General features: G+C 43.1%; 1 protein-coding gene across 1 annotated transcript in view; it reads left to right on the top strand.

Moving 5' to 3' along the window:
* Nucleotides 1-711: 711 nt before the first annotated feature.
* LOC103781313 (calcium-dependent secretion activator 1-like) overlaps nucleotides 712-23319 on the top strand; it is a gene marked incomplete at its 5' end in the record, with an annotated part of 70696 nt that continues 48088 nt past the window's right edge. The window contains 7 exons of the mRNA XM_008949021.1: nucleotides 712-813; nucleotides 1756-1819; nucleotides 2580-2703; nucleotides 5127-5195; nucleotides 15302-15408; nucleotides 21033-21189; nucleotides 22179-22320. Coding sequence (XP_008947269.1) covers nucleotides 712-813; nucleotides 1756-1819; nucleotides 2580-2703; nucleotides 5127-5195; nucleotides 15302-15408; nucleotides 21033-21189; nucleotides 22179-22320 — 765 coding nt within the window. The remainder of the gene's footprint in view (nucleotides 814-1755; nucleotides 1820-2579; nucleotides 2704-5126; nucleotides 5196-15301; nucleotides 15409-21032; nucleotides 21190-22178; nucleotides 22321-23319) is intronic.

The following is a 23319-nucleotide window of genomic DNA, read 5'->3' as shown; positions in this document are numbered from 1 at the left end:
ATGGGAAATACCCCAAGGCAGCGGGACCCGGGTGTCTCACAACCCACTCCTGTGCACTCCTGAAACACAAGGGTGTCATCAAAAGTCCGAGGAAATTGTAGCAGCGTGTTAGTTTTTATAAATTGTGATTAAATGCCCAAAACTGCGTTGCATTTTCCAATACAAAACGCGTGTCGCTCTCTAGGCTCATTCCGGCAGAATGTGTTGAGGGTGGTTCACTTCAAGAAATCACTATAATGGGGTGATTCAGTGGTTAGGAAGGATTGCAGAATTTTATATTCTGTTTGTATATACGCCTGTTGTTGATATTCTTTTATACTGTGAATTGTGTTAAATTAGCAGCTGAATTTTTCTGCAGAAATTCATCCCCTATTTTATCAGCCCGATCCCGTAGTGAGAGCTGGTGTTGTACTCCCTGTCATACACCTATATGAAAAAGGGAATTCTGATTTTTCCAACTTCTCTATCAGAAAAAATAAAGGGGACTGGGGGTCCACACCCAGATTATCCCTCTGAGAGAGGAGACTCCTTTCTTTATTTTTGATACCTGGGCAGTGGTGCTGCTGTGACCACCGTGTCTTGGTGTGGCACATCCCCTCTCCCAGGTCTCATAGTTGGTGACATCCCTGTCTGAAAGGGCAACGTGCTGTGGGGCTGAGTTCCCAGGGTGGTGTGGTGGGGTCTGAGTCATTTGTGGTATTTCTCCTCCAGGCCTGACGGGATAGGAACTGTGACTGTAGACGAGAAAGAGCGTTTTGAGGAGATCAAGGAGCGGCTTCGTTTGCTTCTGGAGAATCAGATCACACATTTTAGGTAAAGGCAGAGAGCCCAGGCTGAGTGCGAGAGGACTGATTTCCTCCCAGCTCCCTCCTATAAACAGCAAAGCCAAAAGGCAGGTTTTGAATGCATATGGGAATTTTGTGTGACACAGACCTACACAGGGCAGCGAAGCTTCCACGGTAGCATATTTGTAGCTGGAGAGTGAGTTTAAATATGTAACCTTTAAAGGATATTTTAAACCATCTTCTCCCGTAAGCATGGTATTGCTGTGGTTTTCTTCTAAAATTTAGCCACAACAACAAATCCCTTATCCTCTTATTTCTCTTTTCCTCTCTACTCAGTGATAACCCATGCATTTTACATTCTGCCTAGTATACAGGCAGGCAGGACTTTCTGCACGGATGTCACAGTAGAGAAAGGATGGATACTGCCCCCACAGAAAGGGATGAATTGCCCCCAGCACACCAGCTGGACCCTGGGCAGGTTGTGCACGTTTCCCTGCAGATGAGCAATGTGTCTTCACAGGCAGAGTCCCTGCGGGAGCCCCTTGGAGCTGCCCCTTGCTGGGGACAGTGGCTGCTTCAGCTGGTTACCTACAGCCTGGTGCATTGCCAGGTCTCCACCTGGAAATAAATGGCCTTTCCAGAGGAGTTTTTTGGGTTTTCTTTTTCCCATTTTCACAAGAAAATGATAGTTAAATCTCTCCTAGGAGATCTAAAAACTCACCAAGTGACACCCAGATTTAATAAGCTGCTAAAACTATCAGCCTATTAAATACTATCCCATATTCTCTTATGCTGCCTCAGTTTACACACCATCAAAGCCTTTTGGAAAGTTATCCTATAGAAAGACTGCTCATTCTAGGCAGAGGTACTAAAGAATTGCTTGGACATATTTAGGAAAGCATCTTTAGAACTCTGGAAAGGCTAGTTTGCATGCATCTGGTCTGATGTTAACATGATGTGATTTTTCTAGGTACTGCTTTCCATTTGGCCGTCCAGAAGGTGCACTGAAAGCTACTCTATCGCTGCTGGAACGGGTAAGCAAAAGAATAACAGAGAGTAGTTAAAATTACCTGTGTTTGTGTGTCTTTCCATCCAGAAGAGCTTGAGGAACTCTTGGTTTTTCATAGGTAACTGATGACAGATCGTACTGGAAAGTGGGGATTTGGGTGGGTTTAGGTGGGGTTATCTCTTGGCCAGTGTGTAGCCTGGCTCTGAAGGCAGCACAGCCTGTGTCTGTGTTGGGAGCTAAGGCTGGAGGATCTCGTTGACAAGCATCTAAACCCCAGACCCTTGCAAGCGATGCCTGGCTGCTGTCCACTGAAATTCCCATTTCAAGGCAGGCTCATTCCCCTTGGGCACAGGAAACCTGCTCACCATCATCCTCCCCACCCAGACTTCAGCCTTGGTGCTGCACCAACATCATTCTCCCCACTGCTAACCCTCAGTGTGGCCAAACCCAGACCTAAACCCAAGTCAATAGTCAGAGCCTGGGAAGGGCATAACATTGCCAGGCACTGGGCAAGTTGTGATAGGTCTTAATGCCATGCCCTGAAAAATCAGAAAAAGGAATTTTGGGGCATGCCATAGCGTATAGGTAGAGAAGGGGAGTAATACAGCAGGGGTAGGTCCCACGTCTCAGGCTGGCCAGGGTGACCTTGTAGTGAATCCTGCATATCATACGCATACTCCAGGAGCCACACAGCACTGGTGTAGGAATGGATATAAGTGCTGGGCTTGGAGAAAAGCAGTTCTGTGTGCCTGATGCCACAACAAATCAGATTTTCTTGTGTCAAGGTTCTGATGAAAGACATAGTTACTCCAGTCCCTCAAGAGGAGGTAAAAACAGTCATCCGTAAATGCTTGGAGCAAGCAGCTCTAGTCAATTATACTCGACTATCAGAGTATGCCAAAATTGAAGGTAAGGCTTTTTCTTTGTGAAATTACAATTTTGTTATGTTTCTAGGTGGCAACTGTGGCTGGGAGCTATTTAAAAGAAGCTCATGTGCTATTTGTTCGCTTGTCAATAAAACTGATGTGAATCTGAATCGTTTTTGTGGTGTTGGCTTCGGAAGCAGTTAAGAATGGAAGCTATGCAAAGCATTTCTTTTTCTGGAAAAGAGAGAGGAAACGGTTAAAAGGAACTGTAGATTCTTTTTTTTTTTTTTTGGATCGTTAGTGCATTTGGCCAGTGGTGTGATATTCAGACTCATGTTGTGGTTTTAAAAAACAAATTGAGAAATACTTGGGATGTCATCTTTGCAGCTGAAGGTATAGTGCAGCTAATTGCTTGTGACAGTGGAGTTCAGGAAACAAATGAAAAATAAGAAGCTGAAAAACTGTTTAATCTATGCTTAATCATTTGTAGCCAATTTAACAATTTAAAATGTCTTTTTTTTCTGGGAGTGTTTAATTGTGTTTGTGGTTTGCATAGCAGTCATTGATCAGTGATCTCATACTTCATCAGATTTCTTTCTTGTCACTCTAAATCTGGCATTGCTGATATTATTGACCTTTTAAGATATGGGGGAATAGTAACCAGTGACCAGAGAGACACACGTAGCCATCAAAAAGACATTTTAAAGCTTGCTGGAGGACACGTGTTAGCTGAAGCTCTACGATCCAGTCGTTCTTTACATGTTAATCTGTTTATGTTGGTACCTTGTTGGCTGCTATTCCCAAATTGAAACTCCTACCCAACTTTATCTGAGTTCCCAACTGTTTAAACCTGTATGTTCCAGATGAATGGTATGTTCTGCTCTAGACTTTGGGTTTCTGTCATGTGTGATGTGAAGCTTTCCCACAGCTGAGATTATCATTGTGTGCCTCTAGGACAATATTGAGAGGAGAAAAAAAACCACCCCAAACTCCCTCTGCTTTGTTCTTACTTCTTGTTACCATGAAAAATTGGGTTATTACATGACAAATTGTCCAGGTTCTGTACATGACATGTCCTCTCTTTTTCCATTTTTTTCTGTCTAACGATGCAAATTGTGTACCAGTGGTAATGAATTCATTGTTATGCATCCAGTGAGAAACACTTAAGAATTGGGCACTAAAAGGATGTTTATCAACTCTTGACTTGGTAATGAGTGACAAAAATAGAGAAGGAACGAAGGTTTCATAAGCACTGTATTATCAGGCAATTTATCGAAGTACTCAACTTCACAGGATATTTTAATTGGTGTATTCTGTAAAATGCAATGTTTAAATATACTTGACAAGGATGGAGAAGGACTGAGAGTCGAAAGCAGCTTTTCTGTTGATGAATGCTTCTGCCCAGGGCTGGCTCCCTTAGGTTCTCGGTGTAAATATCACTAACTTGTTGGTAAGATTTGCTCTCTTCTTTCAGATAAATCTATGCAAAAACAAACTTTATGATCTGTAAGTAAAAATGCATTCATTTCCAAAGTAGAACAGTTAGTGTGTACTTTTCCTTTTGTGCCTCAATTCTTCTTGGTTGTGTTAATTATCTGCCCTCTTTTTCGCACTGTGACTTTTAGGTCTGGGAATACTTTGAAGCAACAAACCTATTTTTTTCCAGCTACCTTTTCAGGGAAATAGTTCATTCCACACTACCTGCTCTCTTCTGCTTTTCTCCTTCTTTATCCGTGATTGGCCACAGCCACTTTTTGATACAATCTCTATAAAAGTGGTTGTAACACCAATTTCCAAGCATGCTGGGATTGTTAATTCAAACAACCCAACATCCGCCAGCTGCATGCATTGGGTTTTCTCTCATGAGCATAGTCCACTACGTGTTCAAATACTTCCTTAGAAGAGCAAATAACAAATTTTCCTCGGTGAGATGCGTTCTTGTGTGCCACACATGTCTTTGAAATCTTGCTTTTGAAAGATGATGTTTGAACAGCCACACATATGAGAGAGTTTTGTCAGAGCTGTAGAACCAAATCGGTGGCAGCAGTGCTTGAGGCTATGCTTATGAAGAAATACCTGTGAAATCCTTAGATACTAAAGGCTGAAATCCTTAGTATCTCGGAGCCTTAAACCAGTGAAATTCTATTTCCCTCTATTCATGACGTTTTGATCATTATATTCTTGCAAACAGTTCAGAGCAAACCTCTAGAGTCATGGTCACAGCCTCTCTTGTGACTCATGGGCATGCTGAATGGTTAATCCAACAGATTTCCAATTTTTAACCCTCCTTTTTTTTCCTTTATTTTTGGTTGGTTTTTTTTTTTCTGCCTTTTATCCTGTGTGTATCCCAAAATACTCTACGGCTACTTTTCCTTTAACCTAATATAAAGTTTTCCTCTGACCTATAGCCTATAACCTCTTTACCTCTGACCTAAGCCTCTTGCATGCCCAAATCCTCTTTTATAGGGAAAAAGAGAGAAATGTATGAGCATCCTGTCTTCTGCTTGGCCTCTCAAGTGATGGATTTAACCATTCGTGAGTACCTACCACCCTCCTCTCCATGCTGTCCTCACTCTTTCTGTTTTCATTACCTCAAGAAAGTCCAGATCCAAACCAACTCACTCTCCTTGCTTCAAGTCTTTTAGCATTGGCTTGTCTGTTGCTTCTGTCTGTGAAACCCAGTGTGAGAAGTCCAGTCACTTTTTATCAGCCTAAACCAGGTTAGACAATGAACCCATCTGTTTGTGATAAACTCAGATCGTCTGTAAGTTTTTTCAGTTCTTCTTTATGTCTGTGACCTGAATGCATTTTTACTTTGCTTCTGTGTAACCCCAATTTGTAAAGTGCTTGTCACTGGTACACAATCAAAAGGTAGCAGCTACATTGGGGAGGAGTGAGCTAGAGGTCAGATAAAGGACACTTGGAAAAAGCCATCCCTTTGCCTGCGTATGAGATCTTTACCCAGTCCTGTGTATGAGATTGTATGAGGCTGTCCTTTCTCTGTACATCAGATCTTACGTGTCTCCTGCCTGGCAGCTCTCGAGCGGAAGGATGCGCTTTACTTGCTCTCCTCGATAATTTTTACTGACTCCTTTACACCGAGCTCTGGAGGGGACGTCCCAGCCCTGCTGTCACTTGGAGATCCCCTCTGTGTCCTCAGAGCTCGCCTTCTCTGGTTTTCTATTTGTGCAGCATTTTCTTTCACCTCTGTGAAAGGAGCTTCTTTTGGTAACCCCATGCTTCGGGGGGGGGCGGGGGGTGAGACGGGGCGACTCTTCTTCTTTTCAAATGTCATGTATCACACATAACTGGGGGGCTCTGCGATCCACTTGCTCATTAATCCTGCATATCTGTTCTTGTTTCTCTCTTTTCTCTCCTTGTTGCTTTCTCTCTTTCATATAGAGAATCAAAAGGATGCAGGTGAACTATTGTATATGCATTATAAATTGCTAGGACTGTTGAGTTATATTTATTTTGTTTTCTTTTTTCATAGCTCCTTAAGATATGTACTCCTTCAGGCTGAAAATGGAGATGCATTGATACTTAAGGAGTTAATTTGTGCTGTCTGCGTAGTCTCCTTTTCCTCCTTCTTAGAATAGAGTGTAGATTAGAAATACCTTATTAGAGATAGTGTATCTTCTTAGAAGACAGTTTTAGAGGAGAATCTAACCTTTATAGAGAGAATGTTTCTTGTTGTCCAAAAGAACTGCGGCTCATTTTGGGTGAAAAAATGTTGGTTTGGCCATTAATTTAACACACCTAACAAGCACATTTATAACTAAACTAACGTTCATTTTTATTTTTCATATCTTCTGTTTTATACCCCAATGGGAGGACTGGGTTTTTAAATATTTTTTTTCTATTTTTTGTTAATGTGTAACAAACAATCCAGTGGGACAGAAATCGTGTTTGTCTCTCGTTTATACCCTGTGGTGACATGTAACAGGGCAAAGGCTCAGCTCAAGTGCCCGTCTCTTCAGAAGGGATGGCGGAGCTCTGCAGCCCCTGGTCTCGTTTCTGTTGTATCCCAGAGTCCTAGTTTGAAAGTTGTTGAAATCTGAACTGTTCATTTCTTTTCGTGAGTAGATTGTTCTGTTTTGTGGAAAAAAAAAAAAAAGTATCTGGTTGATTTCAGCTCTGTTTGCAAAGGGAAACTGCAGCTCAAATTTGGCCCATGATCTAGAGCTATTGAATGACAGTAAAATAAATTTTGAATAGCAATAAATATTTAGGAAATGGAGAATGATTTTTCCCTACGGCTGTGAGAGGTGCAAATAAAGAACTGGCAAATAGAACAATCCCAGCTATTAGCATTAAGTACAGTGGATTAAAGCGAGCGCAGGCTGTTGTGCATTGCACACAATAAATGCACTGAGCATCGTGCTTGCTGGCCATGGCTCGTCACGTGCTTCCAGTTCAGAGATTCAGGACACTTCCATGGCCCACGTCATTTAAAAATAAGACAGCTTCTTCTCAATGCTTAAGCAAGTGAAAGGACACAGGGAGTTGTGACTCTGCTGCTTCGTGCCCACAAATCTCCCCTTATCTTAAATAAAAACTTTTTGGGCAAGGTCAGCAGGACTCAGCTTGAAACCAGTTCCTCAGCTTAAGTGGAGTCAAAAGTGACTGGGTTTTGGACTGTCTTTTTATTTATTTTGCCAGAAGCAAGAATAAGAATATGATACTGACAACAACTTCTAAAACACGCAAGTGCCACCCTTTGATGTCCTTTCTCCTGAAAAGTGTGTAGTCTCTTGCCTTGCCTTAAAAACACTGATTTGAAATAGAACATTAAACAGAACACTATGCTATAACAATTAAAGATTAATTACTTGTTTTAATTATTAATCAGACAAAAAGTACTAACACTCAGATTAATAAGTGCAACCTTTTAATACGTGTTCGTCTGCTTATTTATATAAGTCAGGAATCCATCATTCCTTTAGAAAAGAAAAACTTCTCCATCCTTAAGCACAGGGTTTGTGAAATGTGCTTCACTGTGCTGGAGAGCCGTGGCACTGAGGGATCCCATGAAGACAAGCACCACTTTGCACTGCTGGATTTGGGTACAGGCAGCTGTAGAGATGCTGCCAACCAAGGCGATAGTTGTCCGTCTGACAACTGTTTGTGTTTAGTACAAGACTTCTTTTTTTAGTTTTCAGACTGAGTATTTCTCATACTGTGATTTGGTTTTGGTCTCTGTAAAGAGAGGCTTCTCGTGGTACTGCTGAGCTGATGCACAGTGATGTGAAGTGAAGGAGACCTGTGGATGGAGGCAGCTCTCAGCCTGCTGCTTGGTGCTGGGGTGGCAAGAGCAATGGGGCACATGCTGCAAGCAGAAAGTAACTGGAGAGCAGATGAACCCAGTGCAGTCCCATTACTCTGTCATCAAAGGAACCAGCTACTCTTGGGCTATCCAAAAATGCCATGTTTTCAGCTCTCCCACAGCCTCCCCAGCCCCTGTGCAGGGCAGCAGGGCTCCAGAGGGACAGCAGTTCACCACGCTGCACTGCTGGCGTGCACCGTGCTCCCTGGATCTGTCCCTCCAGGCCAGGCTAGTGGGGAAGCCTGACTTCCCTCAAAAGTGCACCTGGCCTTGGTGCAGAGCCAAAACCTGGTCAGTGCAGGGATCAGTGCTGCCCGTGGAGCAGCAAGGGGCAGCTGCCAGGTCTGTGCAGAGACAGACATCTCTTAGGTGTCTGCATCAGCCTGGGGACCCAGGTGCACCCCCAGGAGAGGGAATGAGCAGCTTTGGCTCCATCAGCCTGGGCTGGCACTGGCCATGGAGCATCTTGCACCTAGCACTCGCCCCAGCAGGCATGGAAAGCCCCCCCAGCCGAGCACGTGGGTGCAAAAGAGGTTGGGTTTTGACTCGAGCAGTACAGCAGGTTGTTAAAGAGCAGTGGTATTTTTCAAGGTGCTCGTGCTGGCCCTTGTCACAATCCCCACGCTCACTCTGCATCACTCGCCTTCCCTCTTTCTGGATCTCAGCCTGGGAAGCTCTGCACACATATTCATAACTCTTGGCGAGCGTGCTGAAGGATTAGGGACTGAGCTGCTTGTTGATTAACCTGGTGCGAGTCAAGGAGAGGTCCTGTGTGATTTGTCAGCCCAGCTACCTCTGGGCAGTCACTCCCAGCATTTGTGATAAACCACAGAGCTTAAAAACAAAATATAATTACATTACCCAAATAAATATGGATGCAAACTGGGTGAAAACATCAGTCTTTGTATGCAGGAGTGGAGACTGAAGTGATTAATAAATCATGCACTTCAAGTCAGGCATAGGTGCAACCTCTACTTGTGCACTCCTGAGCTGCTGCTGTATTTGTTTCATCCTTGAAGGGGCATTTAGTTGTATTTAACAAAGAATTGTTATGCAGCGTTTGAGATTTCCTCTTGCCCTTTCAAAGACATTGTTTAAAGCAGTATGGAAGTTATTGCAAGAGCTTCAGAAATCACTAAGATCTGCATTGTGCCGTTTTCTTTCTACGAGTCTTATCAACTGCAGAGCAACTTGCTGCCTGAGGTGTGAGATGTAATTCAGATACACAGAAATCCTCACTAGGCTGAATAGTCATCAGAAAGCCAGGAGATCAGTTCTCTTTTCAGTACGCTGAGTTTAGAGAGCTGAATTAGAGTCTCTTTCTGAGTTGAGAAAAAAAATGTTTCCATGAAATTTTCTTACTTTTAAGGCAACACATCTTATTTTGAAAGAAAAAATCATATCACTGAAGTTCCTCTCAGATACACATAAATTCACTTCACAATCATAATAAAAGGCTACTTTGCCTTGTCCTCAGGCTAAGTCCATTATTCTTCATAGTTATCTTGACAACAGCAGCTCTTTTTTATTTTCATGATTGGCTCACAAATGAACACACACATAACACTTGCATACCAAAGCCTTTGGCAGGAGTCATCTATTTTTAATTATTGCAAGAAAATAATCATGTCAATGGCTACACTTTTAAAAAATATGAGAATCAACAATGGTCTTCTCCTTTCCCAAGTGTAATTCTCACTGTTGCTGCTGTGTTAGCAGCCCATCCAGCAGAAATCATGATGCTGAGTGAGAAATACAGAGCTGGAAAATCTTAGTCTGTAAACAGTCACACACAGTAAACGGTGAGCAATATATGTGCCCCAAATAGCACTAGAGTTCCTAATACACCTGTTATGCTCATTGTAGGCTGAAGCTTGTTACAAACACAATCCCAGAATTTTCCAAGTAATTCAGGTTTCTGCAAGTATTTTATTCGCAAGTATCGTGCAGAAGCCTAAAAATCCTTGGCAGAAGCCTGTCCAGGAAAGCACTCTGTCAGGTTGTTAGTAAGGAAGAAGCTGCTCCTGCCTCTGCTTTCAGTGATGTTTAAATCTTACCCATTTGACACACATGAGTAACAGATACAAGAGCATTTCTGCTGCTAGGCTGACTGTGGCGAGGCATTAGAGAAGAAAAGGACAGGGAAGAAAGAAAAGCCAAAGTGAAACAAAACCTGCCACACAAGCTGCAGCTGATCATTGGCAAGTGTCATAAAACCCATCCAGCCTTAGGCATCTCCTGTGCTCCAGGCAGGAGTCAAAACACCCCATGAAAGGGACCCCATGTACCATCTCTGAGACCTGGACCCAGAGAAGCATGTGAACTTCAGTGCCGTTTAGGGCATTGCAGTCATGGCCCCATTTCTGTTTACATTTACAGAGGAAATTAATCATTTTCTGTAACCAAACCCTAATTTTTTAGCGCAATAAAGAGGCAACAAAGAAAAGCATGGGTTGGGGCACACAGGGTGTTCAGTGCCCCCAGCAAGAATGAGAACTCTTTCTCTCCTCTCCTTCAGCTCCAGGTGGTCTTGCAGCCACACAAAAGCACTGGGTTTGGGTCTGAAAAAATGTAAATGCACAAAAGAGCTGAATATTTGTCAAGATTAGACCAGATCAGAATTACATCTAGAGGTTATTGCTTAACCTGCTCTAATGCCTTGTGGAGCTTGTTTTTGAGAGCCAGTGGTGGTGGGGAGATGCCAGGAGCAGAGCTGGGGAGCTGGGGAGGACATCTTACAGGCTCCCAGAGAAGTGAGAGCCACCCCAGGGCACTGTGCTGACAACTGCACAGCAGCAGCCGCCTCCAAGCTGTTTTCTACTCACTGACTGCACTAGCAGTTTACCGCCTCCAAGCTGTTTTCTACTCACTGCACTAGCAGTTTGTGAAGTCCTGGTGCTGCTGCATCTCTTGCCTTTCCTTTGTCTTCCTTCTCTGTCAGTGACCTTTCCGTAGGACAGAAAACACTTGCACAAGTCAGGCCCATTCAGCACTGTGGGGTCTGGACATCTGTGAAGTCTGAGATCTAGTGGGTAGCTGTTGGGGATGCAGGGGCTGGACTCACAGCTGAGGAAGCTTGAGGGTCACAGTGCTGAGAGGTGCAATTCCGGGATGCAGTTTCTCCCTGGCTGTGATGCTCTTAAGAGGGGCTCACACCTTTTGACACTCCTGATTTTGGAGCTCAGTGGACTCCCCTGGGTGGGAAGGAATTCCCACCACATGGTTGCCAGATGCAGGTGGGAGGAGATGTGCAGTTTTCTCTCGCCATGGTCCCTTCCCATCCAGGGACCTTGGTGCAAGCTGCTCTCCGGAGTGATGGGCAGTAAAATATTCTCCCTCACATCAAAGGAGTCATCAGTGAGTAGCCAAGTTGAGTTCTCACTTATGTTTTAGATTACAGTGAAAGTCATTAGGCCAGTGCCCAAAAGGCAGTTATTTTTGTCACTTGAGGGTGAGAGGTTTGTTTCTGGGGACAAGGCCACCCTTGATAAACATTGAACAAGGGTCTGGATAACTCCAGAGATGAACAAATAGGTTTGCTTTTCCTGTTATCAGAAAACAAAAGAAAACAAAAAAAGCCAGAAACCAGTAGCTTGAATCTGTGAGTCTAAATTAAATCATTACACAGCTTAAAAGACTAAAAATATATGTGTGTGTGTGTGCACATGTGCATTGTATGTGTGTTTATGTAGATATGTATATCTTATCTCTCTGTATGGAGAGGGGAGCCAACCTAACTCATACTCTTTAACAGTTTACTCGAATATTCTTTATTATACTTTGATAAGTGTTATAATTCTGTGAGAATGAAAAGCAATCAGAAATCTACTTTGCACAAGCCAACCGATCTTTTTTTTTCCCCCACTGGAAAATGTAAGCAAAATGGCATGGACTTTTGGCAATAGAATGTCCAGATAAATATGCCAGATTCCTTGCAAATGGCTTTATTAAAAATAGTCACATTGCTGCTAAAAAACTGTTATTAAATGGAATAGAAACTATTGTGTTAATATATTCACAGTATATAATTTATTCTCTAAGTGTAAGTAAAAGGAAAGGCTATTTTCTTTGAATTTTTCCTATGCTGATATTGTAAACTATATGACAGATGGGTCAAGTCCTGATTGCAGTATTCTAACATTTGGAATAGCAAGTAACATATTTGATAGAGCTGGCAAGTTTTTATATATGATTCAACCCAGAATATAAAAGCCACTAGAATTCCAAGTTGAAAATAATTAAATGAGCTGGAAACGATCAGGAACCACACATTTTTAAGTGACAGATTTTTTTACATGTTTAAATTGCACAAGAATATTTTATAGCTCCCTTTAACCAACAGTGACGTTTAATTCTAAAATGTGTAATTGATATTTGCAAAGCAATTAAATCCTGTAGCTCATTATTCTATTGCTAAATGTACCTAAGCATTGGGGCGCTGGCTTAAAGTCATCTTTTTTAGTTCACCTTTTCTGAATTCCAGAGTTTTCACTGAATTGACCTTTTTGAGTTTCCTCACATGGCTGCATGAAGGAGTTTCTTACTTGCATTGAATTTTTAGCTTTGTGATTGCACAGTACTGTAGGATGTTCAAATCTGCTGACTTCTAGAATGTGTTGTCAAATGGTGTCATTACTGTGTAATATTTCAAGTACCGATAAGCAAAAATCCAGGAGCTTATTCCATTTGTATTTGATCATTTCTGCTTATGTTCCTTTTCAAAGTTTCCATCTTTTTGTCACTGTTTATGAAGTCGTTTGTCTCTTTACTTTTGGTGTCTCTCTCCATCATGCCCAAGCAGCCCGTCCGTCCAAGCCTAAGCCACCGGCTGGGCCAACATCATCTCCTCAAACGCAGACTAACATGATAAATCATATGCTTAAAGGCATGGCCAAACAGCCACCAAGTACTGTAATAGTCTTCCTTCCTTTTATTCAGTGGTTTTCTAGTCTAGCAGTTGCTTGTGTAGCAGTAGAAAGCTAGTTCTCACGTGCAGCTTTATCCAAAATACCTAGTGCGATGTGGTAGGTTTTAGAGACTTAGAGGTAGCATTTATTTCAAAATGTCCACATTTTTTTGTCTAGCAATGTCTGACATATGCAACATTTTCAAATATCAACGTCAGCACAAAATAACATTGTTGTTGCATAACATTTTGCATGAAAACTATAAATATGTATGAGCTTTACATGATGTTGGATGAAATGTTTGATAAGTATATCGTATACGTTTCATGTAACTGTCAGTGCTCCAGCTATCTTAGCAGAATATTCTGATGTATAGTAACTTAACCAGGGAAATATTTAAAATAAGAAGAAAAAAAATTAAGATTGACATCTGCTGGCTGCCAAAGTTGTATAAGCATCAATATTTTCTTTAAAGACAGCATCTCTGAGCAGTTGTTCTTATTAACACTTTTGTCTTTTAGTTGTATTTGATAGCAGATCAGTGTTGCAAATGAGAATGGGCCTGATGCTGCTCTGATCAATGGAAAAGCTTCCCCTTGGCTTCAGAGGTGCAGAAACAGACAGAGCTTAGTGAGGGACCTGTCTTTAGACTCCTTTTGAAAAAGGAAGAGGTTTCTACTTCTTGTGGCCAGTGAGGTGCTGGACTGATAGGAGGAAGAATGAGGAGTTAACCAGCAGTTCTCCAATTTCAATGTTTGTCAAAAAAATACATTAAGAGGGACCTGGATTTTTTTTTTGTTTCCAGTGATGCAAGAAACAAAAGGAACACTAGAGAAGAAACCCCCAAGGCCCCCATCCGTGGGATAAACCAGCAAAAATGCAGAGTTCATTGTCATGGTGCTTTACGATGTTGTATCTCTCAGCCAAGCCGAGCAACTGCAAAAACTTACACTGACCAGGTTGCTGAGCTCCTCTGAAAACCAGCCCGTGTACCCTCATTTGACCACTCAAATGTGACCATTCTGGAAAAACAGCTTTCCTTTTTTTGTGGGAAAGTTGTTGCCTATAAACAGGTATTCAGGGAAAACTGGGAGCAGGCAAGATTTTGAGGAGGAGATTTAAGTCCTCAGTGCTCACTGAGCCTTCAGCAAGCAGGGACTTGTCCCCGGGTGACTCTGTAGACCAGAGTAGCTATTTGGGTTTGGATACTTCACCCGTTTACCAATTCTCCAGATTTGATGTGATGGAGATATCAAAGTACACGTTGGTGGAGATGTCTGAACTGGCCGGTGTCGCTGCCAAAGTGCAATGCCATTCTTTGCCCTAGCTGCACGAGAGAGCTGGGCTTGGCACCTGGTTCTTAGCTGCAGGGACACATCTGTAGGTGATGTGCTGTAGCATAGGTGGATGTCCAGGGAGTAGGTCTCCTGCTCCACTTCTCCTTGGGGTGACCATCGCAGGGAGATTTTGCAGACCTCAGGGAAGTGAGCCGCGGTGCCAGCTTGAGAAACCCCCTCGGCTGCACTCAGCCAGCTCTGCAGAAGCTGTCCTTCAATGAAAATGTGATTATTTCCTTTTTCTCTACATTATTTCTAGTGAAATACTTCGAATGTTCCAGATTGTTAGCACCTCAGATGTTTAATATGTTACTAATAATATGAATTACCTAAAAGAATATGATTTATTTTTTAAAACCTTCTGAAAATGCTGCAAAATAGCTCAACATAGCTAAGCACCAAGCTCCAGGATTTAAACTCTTTGGTTTGTTTGCGGGGTTTTTGCTGTAAAGTTGCATCTCTTTTCTCATGTCAATCTTACCTATGACCACCTAGTGTGGGATTTACCACTTTCCACTCCCTCCAGCATGCGTAACTCCTTGACCTTTGTGGAGTTAAATCCTGGAGCAAGGCAGACCTGCAATGTTTGCTTTCAGTAGCAGGTGACATTTAAATTGCTTGAGTCTGACAATTTATTAAAAGTACAGACAGATTTGTTTGAATTGATCTTCTCAAAAGAATTTTAAAAGAATATAGGCATGATTTCTATAATAGTATCATCTGCATTGAAGGATACATATTGCTCGTGTATTAGTGGCCAGATGCTGTCTTTAAGGAATGCGATGTTCTTGTTGGAGCTAATAAAGTGCCACCATCTCACCATAAAGCAAAACAACTCTGACAGTATTGTGAAATTTGGAGCTGGAGCACTGTATTTTCATAGTATAATAACGAATGTGGCTTTCTGGTTTGCTCAGACTAATTATATAAGCATTTAACATATGCATGAAAAGATCTTTAAAGCTGTAGAATATTACGGGATTTTTTTTTTTTTTTAAACCTCTAAAATAACTTACTGTACATCTAGCTTTGCATTCTGCCTCCCTTTTAATTCGAGTTCTTGTACTACAGAAAATGTAGGCCGGTTAGTCACACCAGCTAAAAAGTTAGAAGATACAATACGTCTGGCAGAACTGGTAATTGAAGTCCTACAGCAGAACGAAGAACACCACGCGGAGGTGAGCAGCGGTGCCCCACGGGGTCGTGTCCCCCAGCTCCTCAGCAGGCTCCCGTGGCTTGCTGCACGCTTTGTATATTTATGTGATGTCTTCCCAGCTGCTGCTGGGTTATCTTCTTTGAAAGCTCAAAGTATTCTCAATTAACAGTGCTCGAGTGCGACGAAGGCAAAGTACAGTCCAGGAAGATTGCTTTTGCAGAGGGGAGGGAGGGCGAAAGGAGGAATTAATTAAGTTCTGCTCTCCTCTATGTCAGTCTGCAGCCTGTCATACAGCGCCAGTAGGAGCCCAATCTGGCCAGATATATTCACCACCAACTACATACAAGAGCAAGGCTGTCCACTTTTCAGAAAGGTCGTGTTTCCAAATAATGCCATGTGTTTGTGCCTCCAGACAGCACCAGTGGGGTCCCTGTGGCAGCTTTCTGCTCTTGCTATCCAGAGCTGGTGCAAGGAAAACCACCACAAAACAAAGCGGTTCTTTTTTTTGTCCCTTTCTGAGCGTTCAGGTTGTTTCCAGGGGTTTCTCTGGGCCCTATTAACTCACTTGGTTTCTTGTTGGCCTCTTCTGCCTTGGTTTATTGGGAATACCTGGCAATTAATGGTCATGGAGGTTAGAATTAATTATTCTCTGTTACTCGTTGTTTGGGTTAGCTAAAGACTAATACAACTACTATTAACCCTTCAAAGCACCTTAACAAAAAGATTCATGCTTTAAAACCACTGAAACCATGTCATAGTCAAATGCAGACCAGGAAATGATGAGGCTTGATCCTGGAAACACTTGACCCCACACACAGGCAGCTGACTTGGCTGGCTGTAGTCCCACTCAGCACATCGGGACGTTTCTGCCCAAGCAAGGGACGTTGCATACCCGTGTAAGTATTTGCAGGATTGAGCCCTCTGCTCTCTATAAATCTGGTGCTCGTGGATACGTATTGAAAAGTTAACCATTTTGAAATTCAGAGTGAACAGTTACTGTTTATGACTGTTGGTAATGTAACACTCACTCACTATTTTCTCTTTTCCTTCCCATTGATAGCTATATAGATACTCACTATATTTTGCATTAAGAGCATTTGATAAATAATTTCACGATCACCTAAAAATCATTCCAGTGTATATTAAATCTGCAGTATAATTTAACTTCTGATAATACACAACAATCCACAACACCCAACTAATGCCTGATTGCATATTTAAATTTCCTCCCTGTTTTTCTACTGTTCATTCAATCTTGGATGATCCTGGCAGGGGAAAGAGGTATGTGACTAAACCGAATGAAACGAGTCACTCCTGTCATATTCCGTGCATGCCCTCTCAGTGCCATGTCTCCTACTGGGATTTGACCCGGGTTGCCCTCGCTTCCGTAACTTTGACCGAGGAATGTAACAGCAACTTCGAGTCGGCCGCTTGCAGAGCTGGCAGCCTGACACAGGAGGGTAAATGTGGCATAGCAGCCTGGTCCATGCATGTAGCAATGGGTATATTTTACGAGCGCTGCAGTTACATCCCAACACAACCCTACCTGCCTGGACTCTCTCCTCAGCCTGTTGTTACCTCTGTCGTTTTGCATTCACCCAACCTCTAGTACACTGTGGTGGAGGTGGACTGAGTACTACACAAGTGCCTAGAATGGTAGTGGTCTTCCTCTGGTTTTGTCTGTATGTGCCTTGTACTGGATATACAGTATTTATATGTAGAGAGAGAATATACGAGGTGAAGAGGGAAATGAACTTGGTTTTTACAAAAGCGAGGAGGTGCCCGAGAGCGCTGCGCTTCCACTCCACCTGGGATAACCCTCCCGAGGAAAACGAGTGTTTCATTCCCCTCAGCACCAGCAGGGGCTGGGTGTACAACCAGATGGGAAGGAGCTGCTTTTAAAGCGCAGGTCATTTTGAAAACGGGAGGCTTCTGAAGGAAACGGGTACAGGGCTTGTTGCGTTCAGCCAGCCACGCTGCTGAGATCCTCACCAGGAGGAAGACTCAAAACTGTTCTCCAGTATCTTTTGTGTCACAGGGTTTTGATTAGAGACAGAAGGTTAGTGCCAGCATGGATAGGAGGCATCCCGATCCCTTGTTCTGAGTGCTGACCTGGAAGGGTGAAACTCATCTCTCCCCAGCAGCCCGGCGCACTCCCGGTGCATCATCGAGTCCCTGTCCTGAGGGTGGCTGTGGCATTTCAGCAGCGTGCAGGCAGTTGGCCAGCTCTCTGCACACTTTGAATTGCACCCAAAGGAAGAGATGGAAGAGGCTGGGTGGTTTTTTACTGACTTTTATTATGCACTGTAGCCACATGGTGCTCTTGCTGTGCAATGAGGAATTGCTGAGGTGTTGCGCTCTGGTTTTTCTTCAAATTATTCCAGTGAGGGTTTTTTTGACATGTTGCTTATTGGTCTGGAGAAGGTTTGACCTGTGAGATGCGACTCTTTGGTCTACTTTGGATGTTCAGCATGAAGTTAAATTGCACCACTTACTGAAGAAGCACCTTAATTTATGAAAAAAACCACAGTTTTAGCAAGTAAAACATATCCCTTTTTTCCTCACATGGACATCCCAGGCAGACTCGCTAATGAGGACCCAGAAAATACTCAGAGCATGGAAAATATTAAAAAAACCAGCAGAAGTACCACATGTAGTCAGTTGGGTTTGTCGTACCCGTCAGAGAGAGGCAAACCAGCACAGGCAGGAGTACAGCAGAAACCGTGTGCCTGCGTCTGTAGTCTGTGAGAGCGGCAGGTCTCTGTCATTGTGTCATCTCCCATCAGATGTCTTCCAGCTCCCTTCCCCTTCCTCTGGATGACTGATGACAAATGCCAGAGATGATGGCATTCACCTATTTTAAAATTTATGTTTTCTCTCTCTATGTATACGTATGTGTATATGTATATATGTATTTTAACTCCTTGAGGACATACATATATACATGTGTATCCATGTGTAAAATAGACAATAATAGGTGTGTTTGGCTAGAAAGCACACTCTTTTTTTCCCTTCACATTGTGTTTTAAGCAAAGCAGGTAAGTAGATGGTACATAAATTAAATGTTACCATCTTGATGGAGTTTTTCAGAGTATGGTGTTACTGGTCCCCCTGCAGGAAGGTCCTGCTCACCGAGACTAGGGAGGAGGAGGTTGAGGTTCCTGGTATAAGTTAGAGACCTATGGAGCTAAAATTTGACTTTTCCAGCAAAAGGGAAACTGTAACTGGCTTGGGCATATTTTTGTTTCCACAAATTATCACATGCTTTTATTCATAATCTCTCTTAAAACTAGCTTTTTTTTCCCCCTTTTTCATAGAAGCAGGTTTTTACTGCAGAACTCTGAAGTGTTTGTGTTGAGATTTCTTGCAGAAGATATCCTTTGGCCCTCCCTCTTTTCCCTCTCCTCAAAATGCCAGTTGTTGGTGGTGCTTCACAGTGATCACTCATCGCCACAGACCTGTGGGCAGTATCTGATGGGGAGACAGCGTGGCAGGCTCTTGGCAGGCAGAGGCACAGCCAGAGAAACCACATCAGTGTGAGGGCAGCCCTGGCATTCTCCTTGAAAAACACAAAGGAGTACCAGTAATTTTAAGAGGACCTCTGCAGCCCTATGGCTCAGCATCTGCTTGTTTCCCACCTGCACCTGGGGAGAAGGTTTGAGCAGACACTGGGAGCAGACCTGGATCTTGATGTTCTCAGTTCCTGTCTGGTTTTGCAGCAGTTTGACACCTCCTGATGTGGCCCTCTGAGGTGTGCTGCTGTGTGCTCGGTTGGACACCAGCACCAGATGTGGGAAGAAGAGCTACAGAGCACTGCCACGTGTGCTCAGCGCTCTGGGCTCCCTCGACTCAGTTTTGGCTTTTCTAGAACAGCTACTCTGCAAATACCCAGGGCCACCATCACCAGTGCCCCTGAGCTTTCCAAGCACCCCAGGGCAGACCTTGCTGCAGCAGTGCCCAGCGGCTCCTCCACGTCTGTGGGGCTGGGGACAGTTTGGAGATGAAGGAACCCATTGTAGACACCTTGTTCCCATGCCGTGTCCACAAGGACACTGGTGTTGCTGCTCTGGGCGTGGTGTTTGCCCAGCCTGCTCCCTCACAGCACAGCCCACCTCATCCACACCTTCACCCCTGTGGCAGGGTGGACCCAACACTAAAACTAGATGGGAGTTATTTGGTTATTTTGGTTATTTTTGGTCTTGGATGTGCACTGGGTGTATAACACCCTGTGCCAAGTCTACCCTATCCATGCCTTCACACCAGTTTTATATCAACTCATGGAAGAATAGCAGTGCAAAGTCAATCTACTTTATATTTTGGGGGAAGAAAGGAGTGGAAATAGTCCCAAACCCCCCTGCCAATATCACTGGCAGCTGAGAAGTCAGGTCACTGGAGTTGTGCTCTGCACATCAGTGCAGTTCTTCACCAGCGAACCAAAACCGAACCCTGAGAAAGTGAAAGGCCATTCTGCTTATGCATATCTGCTAAAATCTGCAAAAAATACCCCTCCCTGACTGGCAATTCCTCTTTGAACTGATTCCTCTGTTCCCAGTCTTGCCTGTTTCATCTCCAGTCTTGTGCCTATGCTGGAGGTTTCTTTCTTTTGCTGTCCTGGGGTCGGCTGTGTGGTGCTTTGTTACCGCTGGGGTTAAGCCATGATCCTTGCAAAGTGCTGGAAAGCTGTTTCTTAGATCTTTGAAGTCCATGAGTAATTTCCTATCACTTCAAAATGACAGCACATGGTCCTAACGACAGCACTTCTCATATTGCATGTTCCCAGCCAGAAGTGATTACTAAACACGCATGCATGCGTCTGCAGCATTCACATCTGAGCCATGTACGATGTGAATGTCACGGCAGAGAGCCCGTGCAGTGGAGTTTAAGGACCCATGTGCATGAGAATGAGTTACTTCACTGATATTTTTTGGTTTTCAAGTTTAGATACATTTTTTTCCTGCCTCTGTGAAAATCTAGGCTTGCCGTAGATATTTTGTTTTTCTCTTGGCATGTTGATGATAGAGCTTCGTAGTCGGTTTCCTAATCCGTAGCGTTATGAAGGTGGTAGTGTGTATAGCTAACCATGTAAAATGAACAGTGCTGTAATAACTTTTACTGGTGATGCTTGAAATATCTCTAAAGTAGAGTGTGTGATTTAGGACAGATTTTAATGTCTTAGGCTTCTGGTTTTCCAAGACAAATAGAAGTAGTGAATTCAAATAACATTAAACTGTTGAAAAACACAGCAGAAAACCCACAAGCACAGTGAAGGAACTCCCAAATTTTTGTTCTCTAGAGTAAGAATTAGTTTATTTCCTCTGATAATTAGCATTATTAAAGATGAGTGAAGTCATTTATTGTAAATTGAACAGACAAAACCTCTGCCATGTCACAGCCAAGTGCCTTTACGGTGGAGCTCTGAAAAGATCCTTTACAGGAAACCTTTGTATGAAAATAGTGCCTAATTCCTGTGATCAGCACTCTGTGCAGGCTAGCACTTGAAAGCACTGTTCTCTTTACAATAAAGGTAGTTTCCATGGGATGCACTTTTTTTTTGTTTGTTTTTGAGATATGTGGCCTAACATCTTTCTCTGTGCTTTATTAGAACTAACACGCTTCTTTTGTTGTCTTTTTCTACCAACTCTGAAGGCCTTTGCTTGGTGGTCAGACTTAATGGTTGAGCACGCGGAGACCTTCCTGTCACTGTTTGCAGTGGATATGGATGCTGCGCTAGAGGTGCAACCCCCAGACACCTGGGACAGCTTTCCACTCTTTCAGCTCCTAAACGATTCCCTCCGTAGTGACTGTATGTATTGTATTTTGATCATGTCTTTTTCAATGGGCAGCTCAGGTTACTGATAATACTTTCAACCTCTCCATACTGCACAGAGAACTGAGATGGGTAGAGATTTACAGTACATACTCTTAGCATCAGCTTTATTTTGTTCCATTTCCACTAGAAAAAAAAAAGCACAAAGACACCCCCTAAATCAAATGCCTCAGTCGAAGGTGAGAAGTTGAACTTTTATTTTGCTTCATCTTCTCAAGTCGCTTGGTAATGGCTGCCTGATAAGCAGGGAATTAGATACTCTATCTCACTGTCATTGAGTGTGTGTATTGTTTTATATGTGTGTTCTGCATTTATTTAACATGGAGTAAACCAGTCCCTGATTTAAAGGATTTTACTGAAGGGAAGAAAATACTGAAGTAAATGGAAGCAGTAGTTCAGAAGAATAGTGCTCTGTGAAATAAGGCTCTTGTGCAAAGTATATGAGCCCATGCCTTCAAAATCCAAGAAGATCTGGCACTCTCCTGGGTGGTCCAGCCACTCCCCAGGGAGCTGGTGGCAGAATCGACATTGCCTTCAGCAAGGTCCCAGACCAGCCCCAGATAGCTTTCAAAGACCAGGTGAAAAAGCCAGGGAGTCATCCACAGGAAGCAATTTCCAGCATCATGGGAGTGAGCAACCAAAGAAGAGATTATTGTCCTTTCTGCTAAAGCCATATTTTTGCCATGCTGTATGACATCCATTTTATTCACAGGAAGTAATAATGTATTTGTAAGTTTGACATTAATGGGAAAGAAGATTCGTTGTCTGTTTTTTGTTTGGAGTAAGAAGCCATTGCTCCTGTCTTTGTTGTGAATATTGGTGCCTGATGCCAGCTCCTGTTATGTTCTTGAAGTTTCTTCCTGTTCACTGACAAATTCATTGTGTAATGAAGTGCCACGCTGTGGTTTGTTAAAGAGCTTTCAGTAACAGTAGTGTCTTACTATACTTTTATTTATCTATTCTAGATAATTTGTGCAATGGAAAATTCCACAAACACCTCCAAGACCTGTTTGCTCCACTTGTTGTTAGATATGTCGATCTGATGGAGTCCTCAATTGCACAGTCAATTCACAGGGGCTTTGAGCGGGAGTCATGGGAGCCAGTAAAGTAAGGAAACCTCCTTTGATACAATCGCAATTTGGGTGCAAATGGATGGAGAGTCATACAGAGATGAATTAGCAAACATTAGACTGGACATGCAGAACGTGCATTAGATTTTTCTAGTTTAATGCTGAAAATAGAAGGCCTGACCTCTTCAGGGCTTTCAAGTTAATGAGGGAAATGGTATCTGCTTTTTGAAATGCATTGCTGCCTCAGTTTGAACCGTGTGCCTTTGGACATGGAAGCGTGAAAATGTGAAAAACTTCTTAGCTGGCATGGCTTTTTGGATCGCGTTCTAAAAGGCCTTTTCCAATGCTGCTTTTGAACTCAAATAGCTCCTTTTCAGAACAGAAAACCTTGCTTCGCTGTGTTCAGTCCAGCCCTATAACCTGTGTGAGTCATTTCTGTACTTACTCTTGCCAATACTCATTTTTTCCACCCATCCCATGGAGGGGTGGTGCAGCGTTGTGCTTCTAGCGTCAGCCCCACAGCTGATGGCTGCACGTCTGCCCGTGTCCCAGGGCAGCTCTGCCGGGTCCCTTGCCTGCAGGATTAGGCATGAAACACTGTTTCACAAGCAGAATCAGTTACTCCATTTGCGACTAGGAATTTACCAGCAAGAGATGAGTAGCTTGAGAGAAACCCAGATTGAACTCAAGAGCTGGTGAATGATAAAGATGGGGCATGTGCTTTGGGTTACTGTTGTTGTTTCACAGGTTTTGAAGCATTGCTGAACCCTGTCATGCTTGCACTAAAAAGCCAAGTCAGATCCTACAAAGGAGAAGAGCTGACTTTTCCTTCTAATCAAAATATTACAAGAGAAAGATCAACCCCTTGCAAACAGCAAGTCTGACACTGCCTCAGAGAGGGGACTGGGAGCAGGTGACCTCTGAAGAGACTATTTTCCCTGCTTTTTTGTGATTCTCTAGGCAAAGTTCAGTAGTACAGCACTCTCAGAGGTTGCTGTATAAAAGAACGTGTGGTCTTTCAGGGCTTTTCACACCA

Source organism: Merops nubicus, unplaced genomic scaffold (assembly GCF_000691845.1).
Source record: "Merops nubicus isolate BGI_N331 unplaced genomic scaffold, ASM69184v1 scaffold13721, whole genome shotgun sequence".
NCBI classification, from domain to species: Eukaryota; Metazoa; Chordata; class Aves; order Coraciiformes; family Meropidae; genus Merops; species Merops nubicus.
Note: the sequence above shows the minus strand (reverse complement) of the source record. Positions and strands in the feature narration are given on the sequence as shown.